This window comes from Ahaetulla prasina, chromosome 4 (genome assembly GCF_028640845.1).
Source record: "Ahaetulla prasina isolate Xishuangbanna chromosome 4, ASM2864084v1, whole genome shotgun sequence".
Lineage (NCBI taxonomy): Eukaryota > Metazoa > Chordata > Lepidosauria > Squamata > Colubridae > Ahaetulla > Ahaetulla prasina.
In genome coordinates, this window is record NC_080542.1 from 139,642,677 (window position 1) to 139,666,719 (window position 24,043).

The following is a 24,043-nucleotide window of genomic DNA, read 5'->3' on the forward strand; positions in this document are numbered from 1 at the left end:
CTGGCGGGAAGTGCCGCTGGTGGCGAAGAGCCAGAGGGCCTTGTTCCAGTGGGACAGCATCATAGCCTGGAACTGGCTGACTATCTCAGCCCACTGAGCCTCCAGGTGCCTGTACCTAGTCATGCACTTCTGCAGACTTTCCCTCTGGTTGGAAAGTCTATGCTTGTAGTCCTCAGTGAGGTGCTTCTGCTGAGCCTCCTTCTCATTCAGATCCAATTTGAATTGAGCCAGCTGTTTTGCCAACTTTTTCTCATCGTGGCTGCTTGGCTCCAGCAATTGCTTCCTGTTGGGGCCCTAAGGAGCCTGGGTGGGCAGGTAAGGAGTGGCTGGGAGGGAGGAGCGAGTAGAGGCTGGTGAGACGCCCCTTGATATGAGTGACATTGAGTTGGCCATGCCAACCCAGTCACATGACCACCTAGCCACACCCACCCAGTCGGTCATTAGGCAGATCATATTAGTGTTCCATGCGATTTAAAATTATGAATTTAGTGGTCCCTGAGGTCCGAAAGGTTGGTGACCCCTGCCTTAAGAGTATTTCAAAGGCCTAGCACTCTATTTTGAACTGAGCCTGGGAAGTATAGAAGAGCAACAAAGATACTGGATATCTAGAATATAGAATATGGAATCCGGGTATCCAAGCTTCAGTTAAGGATCAAGGGGAAATGTCATTTTGCTCCATCAAAATTGCTGAGAAGTAAAAGGAATTTCGGGGTCTTCTAACAAGAGATAGAAAGAGGGAAGGGTAGGAGGAAAGTTTGAAACTGGAAAAAAAGAGATATTTTCCAAAGACCAACAAGCTTGTTTTCTTCCTAAATTGGCAGAGGAATGCTACATGATTAAAAAGAGGCATTATTCCAGAAAAAAACCTGAGCAAACTGTTACGGGTTATTCTATAGCAATCTTCCTAAAGACATTTGCGTGCTCCCTTGAGAGCTATGGACTGCATTTTTTAAATTTATCCTACATTTATATAGCTGTTTTCATTCCACAACCTGTTTTCTGCTTTTGCACAGTCCTTTATGCTAAACTGAGAAAAACCCAGGGGGGAAAAAAAACAATTAAGGACGCTTTAAAGAAATCAAGCTTGTCATTTGATGTGCAGCCCTTCTGAAATATTGTTTCACTTCATTGCAAAACATTTTCCTTGCAAACGTTCATGTATTAATGTTTTCCCGAGTAAAAGCCAAATTCAACACCTCTAAACACTGGGAATACATAATGCTTTTGTGTGTACACATGTATGTTACTTCCAGATGAATGTACCACTACAATCCATATTTTTCTCTCTCTTCTTTCATTCAATCATTGACTCTTTTCCCATCTCCCACATTTTAATATAGGTGCAAATGTACCCATGGTGATATATTTCCTCTGACATTGTCAGAAAGGAAAATCTGTACTATGAAAACACACAAAATGACAATTTTTGCTATTTAAGTATTTGGTTGCACAGGGAATTGCCCCCCCCAAAATATATTTACTTTGTTTGCATCACCTAAAAGACTGATTAATAGTTAGAAATAATATTAAAATTATTTTATTAGTCTAGACTATCTTTCCCCATTATTTTTCCCTTAGTTACGTAATAGTCACAAATGCTATTTTCCATCCATCCATGATGTAACAAAATCATCAGCCACCTAGATCTAGGGCCGAGGGAAATAATTAAAAGTGGAACATATTTTTGGAAAATCCTGTTTTTTACCTTTCCAAAACACTGGGCAAGTCTGCATGCCTGTGTTTTGTTTTGTTTTTTTAAATAAGGAGTAATAATAACAGAGATGGGCAGCATATACATTTTAAATACTAATAAAATAAAATAATATAAAGCCAATGAAAATCATGATCATGAGTAATTGGTATTTTGGGATAACTATCAAGAAACATAAAAATGTGGGAAAGGTTTTTTTTTTTTTTTAAAGGTGACAGGGGAATAAATCATTTGTTCTTTTTTAATGGTTGAAAAGAAAAATAAAAAGCCCTCTCTTTAAAATATTTTCAGAAAATTTCAGAGAAACAAATGTTTTCCTACATAACCAACACTGAAAATGGTCTATTACATCATGGTATGATGAATGATTTAAAAGAGCAGCTGGAGATATGGAGATCGCAGGCAGCCCCTGGATGCTACAAAGGGGCTAATTGGCAAGAGCAGATCTCCCCTCCCTGCGGCTCACCCCCCTCCCCTTCCACCCTAGCATATGGCTTCCGGGATCTCTTTATTTGCTAGGCCATGAATTATGGATCACTATAATGCATTGAAATCTCATATATACCAAGGCCATATTATCATACTAATAAACAAAGATGCCAGGAGCACTTTTCAAACCCTGGCTGTAATTAAAAGCTGTGTGCTGCCAGTAATATTCTCCGAGTCAATAACAGAGACAAATGTTTCTGGCATTTGCTGGTGATCACAGACTTCTTCTCTTTAAGGTTCTGAATGGTGGTTTTTTTTTGTTTTGTTTTTTGAAAGTATTGGCAAATCCCCCTCCCTCACAAACTTCCATAACTTTGTACAGGGGTAACTACAGGGGACTGGGTCAAAAAAACTCAAGATGCTATGGAAGTCCTGGCCATTTATGATGTGTGTCACCACAGCATCCTTGAATCTTTTCAAATCTCTTCTGCAACTTTCTGAAAATATATATATATACATACATACATACATACATACATACACACACTGTTTCTCCTAAAATAAGACATCCCCTGATAATAAGCCCAATCAGGCTTTTGAGTGCATGCGCTAAATCCCCCCCCCAAAATAAGCCCTCCCCAAAAATAAGCCCTTTGTAAAAATATTTAAATGCATGAGCTGCTAGTCCCCACCATTTCCTCTGGTTAGGGTTATGGAGACAGAGCTGGAAATCAGGTAAGACAGCAAGAGAAGCCCCGTCTTGTTCCATGCGCCCCAAAATAATAAAACCTCCCCGAAAATAAGGCCAAGAGCTTATTTCGGGGTTCCAAAAATATATATTATTTGCCGTCTCTCTATAAATACTGGTGGGGAGGTGGGGAGTGTTGCTGTGAGTGGGTTGGTTGACTGTGTGGTTGCATCTTGATTGGTAGATGGAGTGGGTGTTTTTATATACACACACACACACATGTATACATATATGCATAAAGGTAAAGGTTCCTGTTGTGACTCGTCTTCCCTCCTCTCCTCAGCCGGGCCCCTCCCGTCTCCAACCGGACCTTTTATTAGACTCCGAGTCTGATAATGAAAATGAAAGGCCTGTCATGACTTCAGCCCCCGGCCCTGGCCCCATGCCCGGAGAGGATTCAAGGAGTGAAAGGAGAAGCCCAATAAACCTCACTCATACAGCGTGTGTTCCTTTGGCTCAGCCTTCAGAGCAGGAAGCCAGCCAGGTGGTGGAATTACCCGGGCCTACTCCCTCTGACCCCTCCCTTTCCCAGACGCTGACAGCAGATCCAGCTGAAGACAATTGAGAGTGGGTGGACCCTCGCTTCCGGAGATCTGAGAGGCGACGCCAGCAGAAGGAAGGGTGGGGCAGGCCTGGATAAATGCTGAGTCATGGAGCCACACCCCACAGCCTATATAAAGGACCTGCTTTTGACATTCCAACCTTGAGTCAAGCAAAGTCTTATCTAGCTGGCTGATATCGGACCCTATCGCTGAAGTCACAACTTGGACTCCTGCCTGCCCTGATAAACCTCGAAGGAACTTGGCAAGCTGCAGAGGCTTCGTTGCCAAGTTTGTTACGGACTTCCTTGACTCGTTCGTCGGAGTGGGAGTGGGACACGACAGTTCCTCTTGCACATATGTGCTAGTCGTTCCTGACTCTAGGGGGTGGTGCTCATCTCCGTTTCAAAGCCGGAGAGCCAGCGCTGTCCAAAGACGTCTCTGTGGTCATGTGGCCGGCGTGACTGAATGCCAAAGGTGCACTGAATGCTGTTCCCTTCCCACCAAAAGTAGTTTCTATATTTCTACTTGCATTTTGTAGGTGATTTCGAAACTGCTAGGCTGGCAGAAGCTGGGACAAGTAGCAGGAGATCACCCCGTTAAATGGCACTAGGGATTCGAACCGCTGAACTGCTGACCTTTCGATCGACAAGCTCAGCATCTTAGCCACTGAGCCACCACATCCCTCTTACATACATACATAAATACATACTTACATACATACATACATACATACATACATGTGTGTGTGCGTGTGCAACAAAAATATAGCACAAACAAAACAAAAGGCTGTAAGTATCCCGCCTTAGAAAGGAAAGTCAGATGGAAGAAGTTGGAGCAATCCTTCTTGCAGATCAACCCAACCTCAGAGGGCTCTTGAGACAAAAATAGGGAGAAAAGGTTGAATATCTTGAAGTGTTGAATATCTATGGAGATTCTCAGTCGTCCAGGACTTGGTTGTCCCAAAAGTGCTTTTTCAAAAGGAAACTGGACTTTTCGGTTTTTTCTTTGAAGACATTTCGCTTCTCATCCAAGAAGCTTCTTCAGCTTCTCATCCAAGAAGTTTCTTCAGCTTCTTGGAGAGCTGAAGAAGCTTCTTGGATGAGAAGCAAAACATCTTCAAAGAAAAACCAGAAAGTCCAGTTGCCTCTTGAAAAAGCACCTTTGGGTCATGTTGAATAAGTTCACCACCTTATCTGTAAAAATAATAAAGGCGGAATATAAATGAATACATAATAGAAGTATGAGGAATGGTCTTAAGTCACTTTTATCAATGCTGTTGTAATTTTGAATGATCACTAACGGTTGTAAGTTGAGGGCTACCTATATCTGGTAAAATACTCTGTATTCCTTTGTATTCCATTTCTTTCCCAATGCCTTCTGAATGAATTTGCATTCTGTGTGGCATCAACTTTTTTTACAGGAGGCCTGAAATAAATTGGTGGTTATGCGTAACGCCTACCTTCACAGGTCAGCAAGAAATAGGCCATGTTGTGGCTGAACGTTGCACGGAAGTAAGTGCAGTTGTTAATCAAATCACAAGAGAGACATTGCCGGTTGAAGTTCCCCTTGGTGCTGGCACTGCAACAAATAACACAAAAGCAAAAAGAGGCTTAATTGTCAAAAAGCAAAAAAGGTGGGAAGAATATTTATTAATGTTTGATCTAGACCAGGGGTCTGCAAACTTGGCTCTTTTAAGACTTGTGGACTTCAACTCCCAGAGTTCCTCAGCCAGCTTTGCTTGTTGAAGTCCGCAAGTGTTAAAAGAGCCAAGTTTGCAGACCCCTGGTCTAGACCTCAAGCTGATCTCTGCCTCAAATTCAGTCTTCCTCAATCTGATTCCATACAGATGAGCTGCAGTGCTTTTGGGTTGGAATTCTGGGAGGTTACAGACCATATTTCAAAGGGTGTGGGAGCCTAAACTGGATAAGTATATAGTATTGGGCCAGGTAGATGAAGAATCTCTCAAAATGCAGCTTTCTATGTATTCATCATGGCTAGATTCATTCTTCATTTGTTTGTTTATTAGTTTAATCCTGCCTTTATTACTTTATCAGTAACTCAAGGCAGTGAACATACCTCATACTCCTTCCACCTCCTGTTTTTCCCATAACAACCACCGTGTGAGGTCGATTGGGCTGAGATTGAGGGACTGGCCCAAAGTCACCCAGCTGGCTTTCATGCCTAAGGCAGAACTAGAACTCACCATCTCCTAGTGATTGGTCCAAAGTTGCCCAGCTGGCTTTCCTGCCTAAAGTTAGATTAGAACTCACAGTCTCCTGGTTTCTAGCCTGATGCCTTCAACTCCCCAAATCTGCCAGCCAGCCATCAACCTACAGGAACTGATCTAGAGGAAGACTGAGATGATGGAGGCTTTTTAAAGTTTTAGGTGCAAACTGAAAAAATTGGCTTTTTAAAAAAAAAGTTTTAAATTTTTAAATTTTTTTAAAATTAATTAAATTAATTAATTAATTAATTAAATTTTAAAAAATTAAATTTTTTAAATTAAAGAATTTTAAATTCTTTAAATTTTAAAGAATTTTAAGACAAATTCCTTGTGTGTCCAATCACACTTGGCCAATAAAAAAAAAATTTAAAAAAGGAATGCAATTAAGATTAAAATCTAAAATGACAGCAGGCAAGTACTGAGGGCGAAAGACATAATTACATATCAAGTGTGAAAAAAAGTTTTTCAACCTTGGCAACGTTCAGATATGTGAATTTCAACTCCCAGAAATTCAGAAACTCTGGAATTAAAAGTCTATACATCTGAAAGTTGCAAAGACTGGAAAAGGCGAATGTAGTGGCTAATGTGCTGGATTAGGAGTTTGGAGACCCAAATTCCAGTCCTCCCTTAAGCACAGAAGTTGACCCTTGATTGTGACATCCAGAAAAGGGCTATCAATCACCTTGCACTGGACCAGAGTGGTAGATGACAACTTCAAAGCATTCAGTGAAGAGATTTCTATCCTATTTGATTTGATTGATTTGGGCTGGTAATAACAAGAATATAACAAATGAAGGCAAACATATGTGTCCCAGGATAATGTTGCAGGATCCAGTCTGTGTTGGTCACTGGGCCCAGATGTTTAGTTTTCTGAGTTTTCAGACATGTGCTTGAGCCCATACTCAGAAAACCTCTTTAAGAGAAGCTAGAAAGAGAAGTTCTCTGAGGATGGGCTCCAGTAGGAACCCTAAAGCTTGGAAGACTAAACCTCTGGTCCCAGTGACTGACCAAGATTGGATCCTGCCCTACAGGGGTGGGATTCACATAATTTACTACCTCCGCGCATGCGCATGGCCTTCTGCACTTGTGCTTTGCTCGTCCGCGTGGCTTCCATGAATGCCCACGGCTTGAAAACGTGGCTAAATAGGACGGCATAGCGCCGGGCGGGCAGGCCCACCCGCAGGTTGCTATTACTGGTTCGCCCCAACCAGCCTGAACTTCAAATCCCACCGCTACCGGTTTGCTATCGTTAGTGCGCGGGGTCGCACACTCGCTATGTGAGCACAAGGCATTTTAGCGCATGCGCAGAGCATTTTTGATGACGTCTGGGTGGGTGGGCGGAGCTTCCCACCACCATCGCTGCTACCAGTTTGCCGAACCAGGACGAACCAGTAGAAACCCCTCCCTCCCTCTCATCTGCAATAATAATATCATTCCGCATCAAGAATCTGATTAAAACGATGAGAAATCCAAGAGCTGTGTTTGAAATTGTCTTCTTGGTGCACATCTAAGCACTGAATCTTGATGGATGTATCTAACAGGGTGCCCTGGATGGTTTACATGTGGAATATGAAGGTGGCCACAGAGCTTTTAGGATGGACTTCTTCAGCACCTGCCATCTGAGGGGATAACAGACAAGCATAACCTTTTCCCACGTAACGAAACAAACAAAACAAGAACTGTGCTCTTGGCCATAGCTCATCCGCCTACGATGCTGCAAACACCAGTCATTTGGGAGGTGATGTCATAATACGCTCCTAAAGATAGTGGATAAATGGGAAAGGTCTTGCTATTTTGTTTATCTTTAAAATGCATTTGGTTCCCTTTGAAATACTCCGTGTTGGCATATTTGTTTGTTTCCTCCCTTCCTCCAAAATAAATACATAAATTAATAAATAAGAACAAGTGTCTTTTGGAGACAAAGACAAAATAAAGACCACAAAGACAAAGACAGATAAATAATAATATCTCTAAGTGGCAAGAGTCTTTTTCCCGAAGTATAATCAGAAAGTTATCTTGGCATAAAATTAATCGTACCTGTATAAATGCCGAGTCCTTGGCAATTCTTCTGTGCTGAGGAAATAGCTAAAATAAAATATACACGCGATTAGGTTTTTAGGAGCACCATTTCACTTATGTGAATTCCCTAACCATAAATTTCTTTTAAAACAGAAGTGAAAACCGTCTGGCCAAAATTTTCTTATGTGCCAGAAACATTTCCCGAAGGGTTTGTTTCTTGACAAAAATCTATATTCCAGGTTGCTTTTTTTTAGCCAAGTCTCTAGTTCTCATGGCTGGGAGTTTGAAAAAAAAAGCCAAGTGGGTGGTTTTTCTTCATTGTGCTGTGTGAATATTCAAGTTCTTCCCCACTCCTTCCCAAATGTTCATTTCTGTCTCCTGTTTTGTATAATTATTTTTTTCCAGTGCATATAAATGTGCATTCAGCTTTCAGGTGCAAAGGTGAGACAATCTGGAGATATAAGTGGGGCCCAATCAATGATTTAGGGCGCATACAAAATACTCTTTCACTATCTGAAAGTCCCCCGAATGCCATTTTCACTGGCGGAGGGCTGCAGGAGGTTGTCATGGCCAAAAAACGGAGCCTGGTACGGTTGCGTGCACCTTTCCTGAGCTCCATTTTTTTCTGGCAAAGGCACCACGGGCCAGTCCTTCGCTGTTTCCAGGGTGGCCCCATGGGCCAGATCTAAGTACCCCATGGGCCAGATCCGGCCCCTGGGCCTTGAGTTTGACACCACTGCTCTAGTGGTTCATATGATAGTAAAAAATATAGAAAAAGTGTATTTACAGGTGGTCCTCAACTTACAACTACTTGTTTAATGTTACCGTTCAATGTTACAGTGGCACTGAAAAAAGTGGCTATGACCGATTCTTGCACTTATAACCGTCACAATATCCCCAGGATCACATGATCAAAATTCAGGCACTTTGCAACTGGTATGTATTTATATCATGGTTGCAATGTGCCAGGCAGAGGTGAACTGCTACTGGATTGGACCGGATCACACGATCCGGTAGCTATTGACCGAATACCTCCCACCGTCCCGTGCGCTCGATCACACGATCCGGTAGCTATTGACCGAATACCTCCCACCGTCCCGTGCGCTCGATCACACGATCCGGTAGCTATTGACCGAATACCTCCCACCGTCCCGTGCGCTCTCACAGAGAGGGTCTCCTCAGGGTGCCGTCAGCGAGGCAATGTCGTCTGGCGACGCCCAGGGGAAGGGCCTTCTCTGTGGGGGCTCCCACCCTCTGGAACAATCTACCCCCCGGACTTCGTCAGCTTTCGGACCTTCGGACCTTCCGCCGCGGGCTTAAAACATACTTATTTAATTGTGCAGGACTGAGCTAGATTTTAATTTTGGGTTTTAAATTGGGTTTTATTTCTATTTTTAATTGGACGGGCTTTAGAATACGTTTTTTAAATGTTTTATATTGTATTTATATTCTATTTATCTGTTTTTAGTGCCTGTAAACCGCCCTGAGTCCCTTGGGAGATAGGGCGGTATATAAATATGATTAAATAATAATAATAATAATAAAATTGTGGCCGGTAGTTCGGTGATCTGGTAGCGATGGTGGAGCAAAGCTCCACCCATTCGCTCAGGTGTCATTATTTCCTGGTTTACCTTTTGTGTGCGCATGTGACTCGCACTCCTGAACCGGTAAGGAAGGTAAGTAGATCTCACCCCTGGTCCCGGGGTCACATGGTCACCATTTCTGTCCTTCCCAGCTGGCTTCCAACAAAGAAAGACAGTGAGGGAAGCCAAGTTCCCTGCATGCAATACAACAACTGCACGATTCACTTAACAACTGTGGCAATAAAGTGATATAATTGGGGTGACTCACTTATCAACTCCATTGCTTAGGAGTGCAATTTCTGGTTGCAGCCTTGGTTATATATCAAGGACTACCTACATTGATTAAACTGTAGCATCATTTAAATTTAAAGGGCCGGGTTACTTACGGGACCGCCTGCTGCTACCGAATACCTCTCACCGACCCGTGCGCTCTCACAGAGAGGGACTCCTCAGGGTGCCGTCGGCGCGACAGTGTCGTCTGGCGACACCCAGGGGAAGGGCCTTCTCTGTGGGGGCTCCCGCCCTCTGGAACGAACTCCCCCCAGGACTTCGTCAACTTCCGGACCTCCGAACCTTTCGCCGCGAGCTCAAAACTCACTTATTTATTTGCGCTGGACTGGGTTAGCTTTTTATGGGTTTTTAATTGGGTTTTATCGATGGGTTTTTAATGGGTTTTTAATGGGTTTTATTATTTGCTAAATTTTAATTGCGGCCAAATTGAATAAGTTTTTTAGTGGTATTTTAATAGTATTTATTTTGTAATAGGAATGTTTATTTTATCTGGCTGTAAACCGCCCTGAGTCCTTCGGGAGAAGGGCGGTATAAAAATTTAAATAATAAATAAATAAATAAATAAATAAATTTACTCCGTTCTATTTTCACTGAACCTCTTTAGCTACCAAAGTTCCATTTTCTAGCTCCCTATCGAATTGTGCTCCTGATTTTTCTATATGTTCTAAATTATAGGTCTATATGGATGGTTGAAAAGTAATCAGAATCTCTTCTTCATACATACATACATACATACATATATTTGGCTAAAACTGTAGTTGGAAGTAGCTATTTCGCATTAGAGGGCAACATGTCCATGAACTATATTTGAACACATTTGTCAAAATAACATGGAAATCAAGCAATTAAACATAGTCACGTGCAATTATGCTTTCCAAATTAGTCACGGCTTTCCAGCTGTCGGATGAAACTGACATAGAATCTCAATGTTGATCAAAGCGACAGAAAAATAACATTTCCATTGTACTGATTTAAACTGCTGCAAGCAAGACCGATGGTTCAGCAATGAATCCTTTTTAACAGCTCTGATTTGCTCCCCAAATTAAGACATTTCAGACACAAGGAATTTTATCATTCAATGCATTTTAATACTACTTTTAACAAAAAAAAAAAAGGCTGGAAATCCATTAAATTTCCTTTTTTGACATCTGGATGATCTGTCCCTCTCCGCAGTCGGGAGACACGAGTGATGACTTAATTAGCCGGCAACTATCAGCTCTGGCAGCAAACTAGCGAGCGTCTGCCAAGTGTCTCTGTTAGCTCTCTTGATGCCGAGAGTCAGCCAGGAATCCAGGAACAAACAGGACTTCAGCTCTAATTCTCCCTACCTAAGCAGTTGATTTGCTTGCCATGAAGTGCTGCTTTTATATCCTGTGGGATGTGGCTCCATGACTCAGCACTTCCTAGGCCTGCCCCACCCCTGCTTCTGTTGTTCCCGCCTCTCTTGCCTATGAAACCTAGGGTCCAACCAGACCTGATTGCCATCAGCCGGGTGTGAAGGCATGGCCTGGGGGATGGGGGGAAAAAGTCAGGGGACGGAGGCCTCATTATCTCCTCCACCTGGCCTGCCTCTGCCTCCTGAAGCTGAGCCAGGGAAGCCGGTGTTCCCGAGGTAAGTCCTGATGGCTCTTCCCCCTCACTTTCCGAGTCACTTTTTGGCAGGGGGCCCAGCTTGGGGGGCGCAGACACAACACCGGATCAGTTCTGCACGAAGATCAAAGGGCAAATAAGATATATGCAAAGTGCTTCTTTTATTTGAAATGTCACCGAATCAAAGATTGCATGTGTTACAAGGGAACCCAGAGGTCATATAATCCAACCCCCTGTTTAATACAGGAATTTGCTTAGCCATTCCGGGCAAGAGGTCTTCCAGTCATCATTTTAAAAACTCCAGAAAATAATATATATTGCTATCACAAAATTCCTTCTAAGATTCAGTCTGAATCTTCCTCTTTTAATTCAATTTATGGGGCTTAACTCATCCCAAAGCAGGGAATTGATCTGACCCCTTTACTGTGATAGACTTATGTAATGATAATGGTATAACTAACTGATCTTTTAAAAATGCTTTTGTAATGTAAACTTGCTTCATTCCTCAATTTATTCCTCAAAGGGGTTGAATTCCAGGATGGAATTAATTCCATAAATTGAATGCAATGTAATGTTAATGAAATCCAAGATTGCATTGGCCTGTTGAACTGCTGCATTATATTGCTGGCTCACCTTCAACTGCTGGTCCACTACTGCCAAGTCAGATCTTCCCATTCCATAGGCATTAAAAATTAATTTCAATGGCCCTATGGCAGCAGGAAGGTCTACATAACAGTCTGTGACAGAGGTGGGTTTCAGCAGGTTCTGACCAGTTCTGGAGAACCGGTAGTGGAAATTTTGAGTAGTTAGGAGAACCAGTAGTAAAAATTCTGACTGACCCCGCCCCCATCTATTCTCTGCCTCCCAAGTCCCAGCTGATTGGGAGGAAATGGGGATTTTGCAGTAACCTTCCCCTGGATTGGGGAGGGAATGGAGATTTTACAGTATCTTTCCCCTACCATGACCACCAAGTCATGCCCACAGAACCGGTCGTAAAAATTTTGGAAACCCACCACTCGTTTGTGATTCTTATGTCCATTTCACAGATTGGGACTTTCACCACAACCAAAGTTAAACCCATACACATTGTTTGGCTTTCAGCAAATGCTTCCCACTGATCAGGTTATCATTATGTAAATCTCAAATCAGTGATACAATACCCCTGGGCTTTGTTAAAGGAAAAAAAAAAGGATCAGCTTCCTTTACTTAAAAAAAAAATATTACTTACATTTTATGCTGCTTCTCATCATAGCCCAAAATTTTGGACACATCCCAGTCACCCGATGTAATAGACTGTAAATTATCATTGCTGCTATTGGGCTGCCAAGAAAAAAGAAGAAAAACAGGACTTCAGAAAGATCTAGCACAACCTCTTATCAGTGAAAATTAGATTTACCATTTTTTTCAAACACATCCCCTGAAATTCTCTACCACCGTCTGAAAAATAACATTATGCTCCTACTTTCCTCTAGTCTTAAAATGTAAATGCCATGTAAATAAAGGGGCTTGAATTTATGCCCAAAATAAACATATCCCATGCTTAAGAGCAGGGGTGTCAAACTCGATTTCATTGAGGGCTGCGTTAGGGTTGTGTTTGACCTTGGGGGGGGGGCATGGCCAGAGGAGTGTGGCCAGCTTGATGCCACTCATGTCGGGGTGGCCGTGGTGGCCCGAGTGTTCTGCCAGCAAAAACAGGTTCCTGAGCTCCGTTTCTCACTGCGATGGCCTCTGCCACCCTCTGCCAGTGTAAATTTATTTATTTATTTTATTTATTTATTTATTTTGTCACAACAATATATGTAGGTATCATACAAAAAGATTATATAGTATATAAACACATATATGAGAAAATATAAGGAGGTATAAGCATATATATATATAGGAAGAAGAAAAGAAAAACAATAGGACAGGAACGGTAGGCACATTTGTGCGCTTATGCACGCCCCTTATGGTCCTCTTAGGAATGGGGTGAGGTCAATAGTAGAAAGTTTTTGGTTAAAGCTTTTAGGATTATGGGAAGAGACCACAGAGTCAGGTAAACTATTCCAAGCACTGATGATTCTGTTACAGAAGTCATGTTTTCTGCAATCTAGATTAAAGCGGTTGACATTAAGTTTAAATCTATTGGTTGCTCTTGTATTATTGCAATTAAAGCTGAAGTAGTCTTTAACAAGAAGGACATTACAATAGATGATTCTATGAATTAAATTTAGGTCTTGTCGAAGGCGACGGAGTTCCAATCCTAAGCCTAGGATTTCAAGTCTGGTGGGATAAAGTATTTTATTGTTTTCAGAGGAATGGAGAACTCTTCTTGTAAAATATTTCTGTACACGTTCTATTGTATTGATGTCAGAGATGTGGTGAGGGTTCCAAACAGGCGAGCTGTATTCTAGAATTGGTCTAGCAAATGTTTTATATGCTCTGGTTAGTAGTGTGGTGTTTTTGGAAAAGAAGCTACGCAAGATTAGGTTTACAGCTGTTAGAGCTTTTTTTTGCTATGTAGTTGCAGTGGAGCTCCGCAGTGGAGCTCCGTTTTCTCTAGCAGAGGAACTGTGGGCCAGTCCTTTGCTCTTTCCAGGGCAGCCCCATGGGCCAGATTTAAGTACCCTGCGGGCCAGATGGCCTTGAGTTTGACAGGCCTGCTCAAGGGCAAAAGAGGAAAAAAAGTACTATGGGTAGTTTTTGACTTACGGCTGTCATTGAGCCCGGATTTATGGTTGTAAAGTTGCTAAGATTGTAAGTCGAGGCACCATGACTGGAAGTAAATTTCTGGCTTTTTCTGTTGTTAAGCAAATGTTGTGGTTGTTAATCAAATATGAGGTCTATTAAGTGAATGCAGCAGTTGTTACCCAAACCATTCACAGACTTTTTTTTTTTGCCCAAAACCAGCAAAAAAAAAAAAGCATTAAAAATGGGACTGCAGAACACCCTAACGGGTTGTAAAACCGACTCGCATGACTGGCAGGCAGATGGCAGAATGACCATTTATGATGGCCAGGGATATTTTTCAGGCTCTAAAGAATCCAGTCTATGGCCATTGTAAGTTTGAAAGACATAAAATGATTGGTCATTAAGTGAGGACTATCTGTACTGAGCAGGAGTGAAATGTAAAATTTGTTACTACTGGTTCTGGGGGGTGGCTTGGTGTGTGTGTGTGTGTGTGTGTGTGTGTGTGTGTGTGTGTGTGTGTGTGTAATGTGACTAGGTGGGCATGGCCAACTTTTTTTTTACTTTTAAAAACATTTTTTCTACAAACTCTTCGGCTGAAGAAGTTGTAAAAAAATGCTTTTAAAAGCCTCTGACAATCCCAGCTAAACTGCACGATCATCAGAGGCTTTTTTTTTTTACTTTTAAAGGCATGTTTTTGGCCGAAGAAAAAATGCTTTTAAAAGTTAAAAAAAAAAAAAACCTCTGATGATCGCGCGGCTCAGCTGGGCATGGGGGTGGCGCAGAGATTTTTGCTACTGGTTCTCCGAACCACCTGCCACCATCGCTACTGGATCGGGTGATCCCGTCCGAACCGGGAGCATTTCACCCCTGGTACTGAGGTTTTTCCACGTGGAGGATAGAAAGAACCGCTTGTCAGTTTGTCACTGCTGTCTTTTGTCCACATATACAATTTTGGATGCAACATTTTCCAAAGGTTGAATTTTTGCAAGGAAGGATGCAGGTGGTCCTGTAGACTTGACTGTCAAGAGTTTTGAATCCAGGTTATAAGTTCCCATTTTTGGGTTGGTTGTAATTTTGAATGGTCACTAAACAAGGCCATAAACTGAGGACTACCCATGTAAGTTCATGGAAATATCTGAACAGCAAACCTATTATAAAAACTAAAGCCGATTTTCTTGGACTGATAACTTTTGATTTTCTCAAGCTCCCAGAAATAATACTTAAATAGCAGCAAGAGAGAAGACACTAAATCACGTTTTAGCTCCATCAATGCCCCAAATTCAACAGCTTTTTAAAAAAAAAAAAAAAAGAGAGAGAGACTATTTGAGTCTTACTTGATGAGATCAGCGGACCATCAACCAATTATTAAAATTTTAACACATTAGCTCTAGTACCCCTGACTGTTCTTTAAATATCTTAACGTACACAATTTTGAATGCATTAATAATTGGTGGGTTGCACTGCAAAAGTCAGAGAAGTGGAAATAATTACATTACAGTTGTGACATTGGTTTCAGAAGTGTGAATAGTAAATTATATTAAAATGGGAACAAAATACATTTGTTCTCATTTTTCTCCCAGGGTGGCTAATCATAACAATGTATTTATTCTACTTTGGCATTTGTTGTATTTTCATCTCCTCCAAGAAGCTTACAGACTGTGAATTGTCTCTCTCAGCCCTACGTGGTTTTTGAGGAGAAAACCATGTTCATCAACTTCTTGAGAATGGCTGTCATAAATCATGCTGGTTGCTTACCAGGGTCATCACATGCCCAACCTGGCTTTATGATATTTTTGGGGGGGTGTTAATTAAACATTTTTTGCTGAAATGTTTGCTGAAAATGAGAAGCAAATTCTAGGAACTGTGGGACACTGCAAATTACCATAAATGTAGGTCACTTGCCAACGGCCCAAAATGCAACTCTGTGACTATGGACATGAGAGAGAGAGAGAGAGAGGTGGCCTTTGGCACTTCAAATCTGCATCATAAGAAGTTTTTTTGGATTGGTTATGACTTTGAATGGTCACTAAGCAAGGACTACCTGCAAATTCTTCTTCTCATCAGCTTCCACCAGTAGCAAACCAGCTTTCCTTCCTCAAAACCTTGGATCGTTGTCAGACATTGCTGGCTTGGGCAGAGGGCATTATTGAGCGTGACTTAGCAGCAGCCAATCTATCCCGTCATAAGAATTTAGGCATATTTATTTTAATCTCACCCACCTGCTCTACAAAGGTAGTCTCACCTGAGATGATGACATGGCAATATGGTAGAACTCGCCTCGTCCCCCTTGGGGAATAGCTCGGACAAAAAAGAACTTCTTGCCATCTTTAGAGAAGATGGGCTCTTCATTCTGCAAAAAATAACGAGAAGGTGCAAATGAAGTTTATAAAGATGATGTAAAACAGAGAGGGAGAGAGGGAAAGGGAGAGGAGGGGAAGAGAGGGGAGAGAGAGGGAGATAGAGGTGGACACAAGGAGGGAGGGGGAGAGAGAGGGGGAAAGAGGTAGCAGGAGAGAAAGAGGGAGAGAGAGTGAGGGAGAGAGGGAGAGAAAGAGGAGGAGGAAGAGAGATAGAGAGTCATGTCAAAGACAGAAGAGTCAATTTTCATTCTATCTTGTTTGAGAATGTGCGTCTCTTCCTTGGTAGATACAAACTGAACTAAATCATCATGCAGCAGAGTATCTAAGGATCCTGCTCTAGCTACTCATTAATAAAATAGATCTGGTTTTCTTTTTGATTTTAGTAGGGCCCTTTATCAAAGGAAGGAGCCCTGAAGAGATTTGAGGACACCTGAAGCACCTTGATCTTCAAAGATGTTTTCTTCCGGCCAAGTTTTTAAAAAGCTTCAGGCATATGTACAGTGATCTACACAGAAATACCCAGAAGACACCTCATGTCTACTTTAAAGGAGGTTACAGTTTCATCCTCCATTGCTGCCAAAATTATGTGCTAAGAACTGCAATGACTGGACCAAATTTGTTTATATTTTAGAGGTTGCTCCTCCACCTTCTTTGCAAAATCCAAACACATGTAGTAATTTTTCTCTGGAATTCAAGGTGTTCAAAAAAAATGTGTGAGGCGTAGCTTGGGTTGCCGATCCCAAGTTTCATCGTCCCCACACTGGTTTTGGGACAAGGGTGTCTTCAGGATGAAGGGGTGGGCTGCTGAGGGTTCGCAGGGGTTTGGGAGAACCTCTAGCTAAGATTTTGTGCAGTTTGGAGAACCCCCAAATCCCACTCCTGGCTGGCCCTGCCCACCCCACTCCGCCCCTCCTAGGAGTCCCTGTTTTGGATGCAGGTAAGTGCAGGCCGCGTGTGGAAGATCAGGGAGGGCAAAAAGCGGGCCTACTGGAAGTTTGGGAAAGGCCTCTGGAGCCTAGGAAGGCCGTTTTCACCTTCCCTGAGACTCGAGGAAAACTCTGGAGCCTGGGAAGGGCAAAAATCCCCCCCGCCATGGTGCAGGAGGCTGACTAGGCCACACCCACCATGGCCACACCCACCCAGCAACCGGGCAGAGAACCCCTTGCTAAAAAATTTTAAGCCCACCCCTGAATGCCAACCCTTTCAGGCCGGGAACACCTAGAGCAGGGGTAGTCAACCTTTTTATACCTACCGCCCACTTTTATATCTCTGTTAGTAGTAAAATTTTCTAACCGCCCACCGATTCCACAGTAATGGTGATTTATAAAGTGTATTGTCGTCTGCGCATGCTTCTCGTGCATCGTGAATAGGGTTGGGAGTGCGCCGGCTACCAGTTCCGCTTATCTGTTACAGCTGGGTGGTGTGGGGGGCGATGTACGAGCTATTCTGGGACGAATAGCTATTCTTTTGTTTGCAGTCGCACTATAGCGCCATTTAGTTTCACTTACGTAATGTGAACTAAACTTATGCGCGGGCGATACAAATAGTATATTTTCAGAAATTTAAACTGTCACGGGGAATTTTATGAAAACCTAATGAAAATGTTTTTAAATAATGCTATGAATTTTTTTAAAAAGTCAATTAAATTAAAAAAAGGGAAAGTGCTTCAGTATCGGACAAAACCTCTATTGCCCACCATGAAAGTTGGAATGCCCACTAGTGGGCGGTAGGGACCAGGTTGACTACCACTGACTTAGAGAAACTCTCCTTTAATTTTACAGGGAACAACAACAGAATCCTGAATGCCTGACATTTCTTTCTCCTGCACATTTATACCAAAGGGAATCAAGATGAGGCAACGTTGAGTTTCATCCTGACCCTCCCCTGCCATTCTGGGGAAAGGTGATGTTTTCATACCTTCTTTATAGCTACCTCAAAGTCTGCCTCTTTCATAAATACATGCCGGTTGCAAAGTGTCTGAATTTTGATCACATGACTGGGGGAGGGGGCTGCAATGGTCATAAGTGTGAAAAATGGGCATATGTTACTTTTCAGTGCTTTTGTCATTCGGGATGGACATTAAATGAATGGTTGTAAATTGAGAACTACCTGTACTGGATTTTTGGAGACCCCTCCCTTCCCAGACTCATGGAGTTCTTTGGCGTAGTAAACCTTGTTGGTCTGTGCAAGCTTTGAAAACAGTTCAGAACAACTGAGTAATCCAACTTGTTTCAGGAATTGAGTCATTCTGATGATTTGCGACCCTTAATGAAATACTAGTTGTTGTTGTTGTTGTTGTTGTTGTTTAAAAAAAAATTTCAAGTGAACAAGCAGCATACAGGTAGTCCTCAACTTACAATAATTTGTTTAATGACTGTGTGAAGCCACAACATCACTGAAAAAAGACATATGACTCTTTTTCACGCTTACGGCCATTGAAGCATTCCCATGATCACGTGGTCAAAATTCAGACACTCAGCAACTCATGTTTATGATGGTTGCAGTGCCCCAGAATCATGCAATCACCTTTGTTCTGACATGTAAAATCAATGGGGGAAACCAGATACACTTAACAGTTGTGTTACTAATTTAACAACCGCACTAATTTAACAACCATTAAGTGATTCACTTAACAACTGTGGCAAGAAAGGTTGTGAGATGGGGCAAACCTCACTTAACAAATATCTCAGTTAGCATTTTTTGGGCTCATTTGTGACTGTAACTTGAGGACTACCTGTATTAAACAAGATTTGAGATTATAATCAGCTCCACTTTGCTAAGCAAAGACTACCTCTAGGTGTCACGGAGAACCAGTTGAGTGTAGCGGAGAAGGCATCGTGCTAGAAACAGGAAGTTCTGAGTTCTAGTCCTGACTTGGGCACAAAGTTAGGTGGCTGATCTTGGGCCAGCCACACTCTTTCAGCCCTAGGAAAAAGGCAATGGCAAACTACTTCCAAAATCTTTCAAGAAAAACTGCAGAGATTTTTCCAGGCAGTCCACAGAAGCCAAAAAACTTGCTCAGAGGCGGTTTGTGTGTGTTTGTGTCCAGCCACTGCATTCCTATTGGATTCAAGTCTATAGAACACGTTATCAAAGGGATTTTATGAATTTCGAATATATAACTGGAAAGCAGATCAAAGCATTTTATTCCATTTATTACAGGGGAAAGTCTCCATTAGAACCAATCATAACATTGATCTCCTGAGTTGTGCTAGGATCGAGATCAATTTTCCAATTGTGTATTTAGAAGAGTGATTGCTCTGAAATTACTTTGCTTAGCATCTGAAAGCTCTTTGACTGTTTCCAAACCTTTGCAGTCCCCTTTGCAGAATGAAATAAAAACACTTTCAAAACCACAATTAATCTGCAACGCAGTGTGAGTTTATATCTCTCTTAAATCTTCATGTCTGTATAAATATAATTCCTGTTGTAATGAAAATAGTAGAACATTTCCATGGGTGAAAATACTATTTTTTTTTGTAAAGTCAAAGAACATTGATTCCATTAAAAAACAACAACAACGGAAATCTTCTATTACCTGCCGATGCAGCCAGGCTGTGCTTTCATCCTCATGTTTCTGAAACGAAGAAACATAATTAAAGTATTATGCTACACTTTGCGTTTATTATATTTTGCTCATCAGTGCAGAAAGCCATTTGACTCGCTTCCAACCGTGAATGAGCAAAAAGAGACGAAACAACTGAGCACGCTTTAAAGGAAGGCAACACAAATGATACTCAAGCTATTCTTGGTTTCGACTCTTGTTAAACTAGCGCCGTTCCCTAGTTAAACAAGTGAATGCAATTACAGCCCAGCAGTTATCCATTGGAGATATTTATTTATTTAAAACATTTACACAGCCACCTACCTTAAAAGAAACTCAGGGCAGCTCCCGATCAAAAATTAAAATAATGTAAAAGCTATATTACAAGCAAATGCATACAGACTAAAACCTGGTGCCAAGTTTATCTTCTGACTCACAGTCACCTCATTTTATCCCAGTGCTTGGGGGGCAAAATTGGGTCTTTAAGGCTTGATAGAGGGCTAGGAGGGCAGGGGTCTGCCAAACATTAAAGGGGCAGAATGTTTCAAAAGGAAGGGACTGCCATGGAAAAGCTTGCTAGCTCTCATTATATGGCAATATTGAGGGGAAGGGTCTATAAGTGTACCCACCCTAGGTGACCTGTTGGATGGGTGGATATTCTTCAAGAAATAAGGTCCTGCAGATAATCTGACACTGCCACACAGAGCTTTAAAGGTGATAGATAATCACCTTGAATTGCTCCCAGAAAGAAACTGGAAACCAGTGCCGCTCACACAACAGAGGCGTAATAGGGGAAAACTAGGTTCACCCATCGCAGGACAGGTAGTCCTCAATTTATGACCACAATTGAGCCCAACATTTATGTTGTTAAGTGAAAAATTTGTTAAGTGGATTGGTCCCGTTTTACGACTTTCCTTGCCACATTTGTTAAGTGAATCGCTGCAGTTTGTTAAATCAGTAACGTGGCTGTTAAATGAATCTTAAGTTCTCCATTGACTTTGTTTGTCGGAAGGTTGCAAAACAACTCCTGAACATCGCAACCGTCATAAGTATGAATCAGTTGTCAAGCATCTGAATATAAATCGCGTCACCCTTGGGATGCTGCAATGGTCGTAAGTGTGAAAAATGGTTGTGAGTCACTATTTTCAGTGGCACTGTAACTTCGGATAGTCACAAAATGAACTGTTGTGGGCTGAGGACTACCTCTACTACATCTTGGACCAGTTGAGGTTTCGGGGTGGTCTTCAGGAGATGCTCAAACTAGTAGTTTTTGGGGGTTTCCCCCCCCCTTCATTCAGGGTGTTTTCTTGTTGGAGGAATTGGAGAAACAGACAGACGGATAGACAGACATCTTATGGAATAGTAGCTATACCAGCAGCATCTGATCTGAATTTTCTCCAATCCAAACTCTGACCCAAACCTACTTCAAAAAAGAGCTAATTTGGTGTGGCAGTGAATGACATTGGAGGAGGAGTATGAAATTAGCTGGGAAGAAGAGAGGAAGAAGACAAAAGCAAACTATTTCTGAAAATATGGCCAACAGAATTGCACTATGTGATCACTAGGGGCTGAGCTGAAGGATCATCACAACAGCAGGTTAATAGGGCCGCTATAAGAATGGAAGTTTGCATGGAGGACTTGATTCCTATATCCAAGGTCTGTCAAACTCAAGGCCCGTGGGCCAGATCAGGCCTGCAAGGTGCTTAGGTCTGGCCTGCGGGACTGCCCTGGAAACAGCAAAGGACTGGTCCATGGTGCCTCTGCAAAACAGAGCTTGGGACAGCTGTGGGAGGGGGAGCTCCATTTCTGGCTGCGACCGCCTCCTGCAACCTTCTACCAGCAAAAATGGAGCTCAGGAGGGCCGCTTCCATTTTTGCTGGCAGAGGGTTGCAGGAGGTGGTCGCAGCTGGAAACAGAGCTCAGGAGCCCATTTTTGCTGGCAGAGCACTTGGGCCACCACAGGTGCCCCCAACATGAGTGACATCGAGCTGGTCACACATCCCCTGCCACCCCCCCAGAGATCAAACACAACTCTAATGTGGCCCTCAATGAAATAGAGTTTGAGACCCCTGTTATATCCTATCATTGCAATGGCAGAAGTCCGCCATGTAATATAAATAATAATATTTAATCCAAACACTGGAAGTTAACCCAAAGATAAGCTTATCTTGCGGGTGTTGGATTGAAAGGTACATACATATTTTTTACGGAATGGCTCCTTCCTAAATCTCACATGCATACTTTGGAGAAGAATGCAAATAACATAAAAATCTGCAAAGGAGAGGTAATTAACATACGGAGCTTCCCCGTCACACATAGGTTATGCTGGTCATAAATAACCTATGTGTGACAGGAAGCTCCATTATGTTAATCACCTCTCCTTTGCAGATTTTTATGTTATTTGCAATCTTTTTACAGCAGTCGTTAAGCAAACGCTGCAATTGTAAAGCTGCAATTGTAACACACCCGTTAACTATTAACATTAGCAGGGTTTGCTATGGATGTGGTTTTGCTGAAGACTGGAAGTAAATACTGGTTTTCAGGAAAACCAAAGTAAAATTTGGCCGTGTGACTTTGGGAAGCTGTGAATGACCATGAATACAGTTGCTGAGCACCTAAAATTTGGTCACATGACTGCAGGGGGGAGGGACCAACCATTGTAACTTTGAGGCAAAAAGAGAGCTGTGAAAATATCTACATACCCCTCATATCCTGGACATAAATTGTTTCAACTTCTACCTTCAAAACGACCTTATAGAGCACTGCACACCAGAATAACTAGACACAAGAACAGTTTTTCCCTCTATACCATCACTCTGCTAAAGAACTAATTCTCACAACACTGTCAAACTACTATTATAGTATTACTATTATTCTTCTCATCCTTCCTATTACCTTTCTCCATTTCTACTTATGACTGTAAGTTTGTTGCTTGTATCTTTACTATTTATACTGTTTTATTTAGTTTCCTAGTATGATTTTGATTGCTTATTTATTATCCTATGGCTATCACTAAGTGTTGTATCTAATAATTCATGATGAATGTATTTATGATGACTATGATCATGATTTATCACTTATATCTTTTATGTACACTGAAAGCTTATGCACCGAAGACAAATTCCTTGTGTCTTGGCCGATAAAGAATTCAGTTCAGTTCAGTTCAGTTCAGTTCAGTTCTATTCTATTCTATTCTATTCTATTCTATTCTATTCTATTCTATTCTATTCTATTCTATTCTTCGAATAAGAGACAAATGTAGTCCCCAGAGAGGTCCGTCATAACTTCAAACGGTTGCTAAGTGACTAGTAGTAAGGGACTACCTTTACTTTTTATTTTTTTATTAATAATAATAACAGAGTTGGAAGGGACCTTGGAGATCCTCTAGTTTAACCCCCTGCTTAGGAAGGAAACCCTACACCATTTCAGACAAATGGTTATCTAACATCTTCTTAAAAATTTCCAGTGTTGGAGCATTTACAACTTCTGCAGGCAAGTTGTTCCACTCATTAATTGTTCTGACTGTCAGGAAATTTTTCCTTAGTTCTAAATTGCTTCTCTCCTTGATTAGCTTCCACCTATTGCTTCTTGTTCTACCCCCAGGTGCTTTTGAGAACAGCCCGACTCCCTCTTCTTTGTGGCAACCCCTGAGATATTGGAAGACTGCTATCATGTCTCCCCTAGTCCTTCTTTTCATTAAACTAGACATACCCAGTTCCTGCAACCGTTCTTCATATGTTTTAGTCTCCAGTCCCCTAATTATCTTTGTTGCTCTTCTCTGCACTCTTTCTAGTAATATCCCCGAATCAAAAGCAGCTGCAAAACTGCATGATGCACCTTAAAGGTGGGAGAAAAAAATCTCTATGGATAGAAATAACAGTCAAGACTAGTTATATATATTTTTTCCTTTTCAGTGTTATGTATTTTCCATGATATTCCATTTTCAGACTTGAAAAATGAAAACTAACTATTAATACCACAGAAAAAGGAATTGTTCAGATGCCGGCAGAGGATTTTCCTTATTTATTTATGTGCTTGATCAATTGTATGCTCAGTCATCTTGGGATTTAAAACAAAAAAGCAGCCTTCGTCTACTGGAAAAATAATAATAATGCAAATATATACCTTTGTGCAGACGCCTGTGGTTGCATCACAGAGAGTCAGAATGGAAAAGTTCTGTGCTCTATTTAGCCAGTTGACTGCAATCCTGGTGCTGGTTGCCCACTTTACCATGGTTATATAATAATCCCTGAAAAAGAAACGGGGGCATTTTAAAAACTTTTTAAAAAATCCACCTGTTTTTCTCCCCCCTCACCTCCGTCCGAGTGATGG

At 41.8% G+C, this 24,043-nt stretch overlaps 1 protein-coding gene across 1 annotated transcript in view; it reads right to left on the reverse strand.

Annotated features, from left to right (window-relative positions):
* Positions 1 to 24,043, reverse strand: part of DPP6 (dipeptidyl peptidase like 6) — a 487,048-nt gene that overhangs the window by 35,748 nt on the left and 427,257 nt on the right. Inside the window, exons 11-16 of the mRNA XM_058181717.1 lie at positions 23,837 to 23,960; positions 19,706 to 19,744; positions 16,050 to 16,157; positions 12,366 to 12,457; positions 7,692 to 7,739; positions 4,890 to 5,008 (exon numbers count right to left, since the gene is read on the reverse strand). Coding sequence (XP_058037700.1) covers positions 4,890 to 5,008; positions 7,692 to 7,739; positions 12,366 to 12,457; positions 16,050 to 16,157; positions 19,706 to 19,744; positions 23,837 to 23,960 — 530 coding nt within the window. The remainder of the gene's footprint in view (positions 1 to 4,889; positions 5,009 to 7,691; positions 7,740 to 12,365; positions 12,458 to 16,049; positions 16,158 to 19,705; positions 19,745 to 23,836; positions 23,961 to 24,043) is intronic.